This window comes from Arachis duranensis, chromosome 9 (genome assembly GCF_000817695.3).
Source record: "Arachis duranensis cultivar V14167 chromosome 9, aradu.V14167.gnm2.J7QH, whole genome shotgun sequence".
NCBI lineage: Eukaryota > Viridiplantae > Streptophyta > Magnoliopsida > Fabales > Fabaceae > Arachis > Arachis duranensis.
This window is the reverse complement of record NC_029780.3, coordinates 98,586,946-98,590,797: the sequence shown is the minus strand read 5'-3', so window position 1 is coordinate 98,590,797 and position 3,852 is coordinate 98,586,946. Positions and strand designations below refer to the sequence as shown.

At 36.2% G+C, this 3,852-nt stretch overlaps 1 protein-coding gene across 1 annotated transcript in view; it reads left to right on the top strand.

Annotated features, from left to right (window-relative positions):
- The first annotated feature begins 298 nt into the window (after positions 1–298).
- Positions 299–3,852, top strand: part of LOC107466363 (uncharacterized) — a 15,651-nt gene continuing 12,097 nt past the window's right edge. The window contains exon 1 of the mRNA XM_021131983.1: positions 299–480. Within this exon, the coding sequence (XP_020987642.1) occupies positions 299–480 (182 nt within the window). The remainder of the gene's footprint in view (positions 481–3,852) is intronic.

Below are 3,852 nucleotides of genomic sequence, written 5' to 3'. Positions count from 1 at the left end.
TTAGGGTTACCTGCACGGCTGAGGTGAGATCGAAGAGAGAAACACATCAACTAAGAAATACACGAGCGAGAAATGCACTAGTGATTTCTGTGAGAATAGCTTTGATCAAGAAATTAATAAAATAAGTAGCGCAAAATTCGAATAAGGAAAGGAACAGCACGAATCTCAGAAAGAGATAGAGAAATGGAAGACGTATGGTTTAAAAATCTCAAGGGGCAACACCGGAAAGGTAGAAAGAGTGAACGTAGAAGAAGGTGAAGAGGATGAAGACCGAGGCGACGAAGACGGTGACGGAAAAATGCACATTCGGGTTCAAAAGGGGTCGACGCGAGCAACACAGAGAAGAGCCGGGAAGGGGTGTGATGGAGTTTCGGGGCGATGGAAGTTCAGTACAATGGAGGTTCGGTGTGACAGTGACAAAAGGTGCGACGGCGGTGTAAGGCTGAGAGGCGCTGCTGATAGAGCATTTGAAGGGAATGGGTGTGGAAGCTCGGGGAAGAGATATGTAAAATGAGGAGGAGCTCGTAACGTCAAATCTTTATTTTAATATTTTCGACAGAATATTTTAAATTACAAATAGAACTTTTTGTCTGTAATAATTTAACAAAATACGGCATTTTTGTTCATTTAAATACAGACAAATTTTCCGTCCGTAATCATTTTCCACGAAAAAAAAAACTAATTTTTTCGACAGATTCTCTTTTCCGTTTGTAATTTATGTTAATTCATTTTTTTGTTTCCGACGAAAATTCTCTCGCAAAAGCTGTCTGTATTTCTGTGGGATAAAACCTGTCAGAGATATCCGTCTGTAATTGATGAGCGGATATTTTATACGCTTTTTGGGGGTAATTTCATGTAGATTTTAGTATCTTTTAATTAGTTTTTAGTAGAATATTATTAGTTTTTAGGCAAAAATCATATTTCTGGACTTTACTTTGAGTTTGTGTGTCTTTCTGTGATTTTAGGTATTTTCTGGCTAAAATTGAGGGAGCTGAGTAAAAATCTGAGTTAGGCTGAAAAAGGACTGCTGATGCTGTTGGATTCTGACCTCCCTGCACTCGAAATGGATTCTCTGGAGCTATAGGAGTCCAATTGGCGCGCTCTCAATGGCGTTAGAAAGTAGACATCCAGGGCTTTCCAGCAATATATAATAGTTTATACTTTGCGCAAAGATAGACGATGTAAACTGGCGTTCAACGCCAGTATCATGCTGCTGTCTGGCGTCGAGCGCCAGAAACAGGTTACAAGCTAGAGTTCAACGCCAGAAACAGGTTACAACCTAGCGTTGAACGCCCAAAACAGCCCCAGGCACGTGAGAAGCTTAAGTCTCAGCCCCAGCACACACCAAGTGGGCCCCAGAAGTGGATTTCTGCACTATCTATCATAGTTTACTCATTTTCTGTAAACCTAGGTTACTAGTTTACTATTTAAACAAATTTTAGAGATTTACTTTGCATATCATGATGTTTTCAGATCTGAATTACATACTCTTTGACGGCATGAGTCTCTAAACTCCATTGTTGGGGGTGAGGAGCTCTGCAGCGTCTCAATGAATTAATGCAATTGTTTCTATTTCATTCAAACGTGTGTGTGTTCCTATCTAAGATGTTCATTCGCGCTTAAACATGAAGAAGGTGATGATCCGTGACACTCATCACCTTCCTCAATCCATGAACGTGTGCCTGACAACCACCTCCGTTCTACATCAGATTGAATGAGCTTCTCTTAGATTCCTTAATCAGAATCTTCACGGTATAAGCTAGAATTGATGGCAGCCACTCTTGAGGATCCGGAAAGTCTAAACCTTGTCTGTGGTATTCCGAGTAGGATTCAAGGATTGAATGGCTGTGATGAGCTTCAAACTCGCGATTGCTGGGCGTGATGACAAACGTAAAAGGATCAATGGATCCTATTCCAACATGATCGAGAACCAACAGCTGATTAGCCGTGCTGTGACAGAGCATTTGGACCATTTTCACTGAGAGGATGGGAGGTAGCCACTGACAATGGTGACACCCTACATACAGCTTGCCATGGAGGGAACTTTGCACTTTTCAATGGATGGAATATTACATTACAGAAATTCAGAAGACAAAGCATCTCCAAAACTCCAACATATTCTCCATTACTGCATTACAAGTAATTAATTCACGCTCTTTTATTTTTCTAATAATTCAAACTGATAATTTTAATTGAAATCCTGACTAAGAATAATAAAATAAACATAGCTTGCTTCAAACCAATAATCTCCGTGGGATCGACCCTTACTCACGTAAGGTATTACTTGGACGACCCAGTGCACTTGCTGGTTAGCATTACTTGGACGATCCAGTGCACTTGCTGGTTAGTGGTACGAGATCATAAGAAATTTTGATTTTGATATTGGGATTAAGATTTCGTGCACCAAGTTTTTTGGCACCATTGTCGGGGATTATTCAAGTTTGAACAACTAAAGGTTTATTTTATTGCTTAGATTAGGAATAATTTATTTTTGTTGTTATAGAGTCATTGAATTCTGAGTCCTTTATTCCCTTTTCAAAAATTTTTCAAAAATATTATTTTTCTTTATCAATTTTTTTAATTTTTTTTCGTGAGTTTAGTGTTCCTTGTTCTTCCTTGATTTTCAAGTTGTTCTTGTTTATTTTTCTTGTTCTGTGTCTTTTCTTGTTTCACTTGTGTTCTTTTTAAAGCATTAATCTTCCAAAAGGAATATACCTGTTTAGAACAAGTGTTACATTTACTCCCAATTGGCTAGAGCGTTGGTCTATGTTCTTGGCAATTGGGCATCTTCTTTTTAAAATCTTTTTTTAAATCTTGATTTAATCTTGTGCCAAACTTTAAGTTTGGTGTTTTCTTGTTGATCTTTCTTTAATTTTCGAAAATTTATCTTGGTTTTCTAAAAATTTTAAGTTTGGTGTTCTTTCTTTTGTTCTTGGTGTTCTTGTGAATCTTCAAGGTGTTCTTGAGTCTTTCTTGTGTTTTGATCTTAAAATTTTTAAGTTTGGTGTTCCTTAGTGTTTTCCCTCCAAAATTTTCGAAAATAAGGAGCATTAGATCTAAAAATTTTAAGTCTTGTGTCTTTTGTGTGTTTTTTCTCTTTCATCATAAAATTCAAAATTCAAAAAAATATCTTTTCTAACTATTTTTAAACTATTTTTTTTCAAAATTTTTATATAAAAATTCAGATTTCAATTTCAAAATTTTTCAATTCTTATTTTTTTAAGTTTTAAAAAAATATTTTTAATATATCTATTTTATTATCTTTTTCAAAAATATCCTAACCACTTTCTCTTTTTCCTCAATTTTTTTCGAAAATCTTCACAAAACATTTTCAATTTCCTTTTTATTTTATTTTGTTTTTATTTATTTTGTTTTTATTTTATTTTCTAAAATAAATTTTTATAAAATAAATAATATCAACATACATATCATCTCCCTTGCTCCATCATGGAATTAAGTGGAAATGAACAGTCTAGGAGGACTCTGGGGTCATATGCTAACCCCACTACTGCTTCATATGGGAGTAGTATCTGTAGACCCTCCATCGGAGTCAGTAGCTTTGAGTTGAACCTTCAGCTCATTATCATGGTACAGCCAAGTTGCCAGTATTCCGATCTTCCACAGGAAGAACCTACAGAGTTTCTGGCACAGTTTTTACAAATTGCTGACACAGTACATGATAAGGAAGTAGATCAGGATGTCTACAGATTATTACTGCTTCCATTTGCTGTAAAGGACCAAGCTAAGAGGTGGTTAAATAACCAACCTAAGGACAGCATAAAGACATGGAAACAACTGTCAAAAAAATTCCTGAATCACTACTTTCCTCCAAAACGGATGACACAGCTAAGG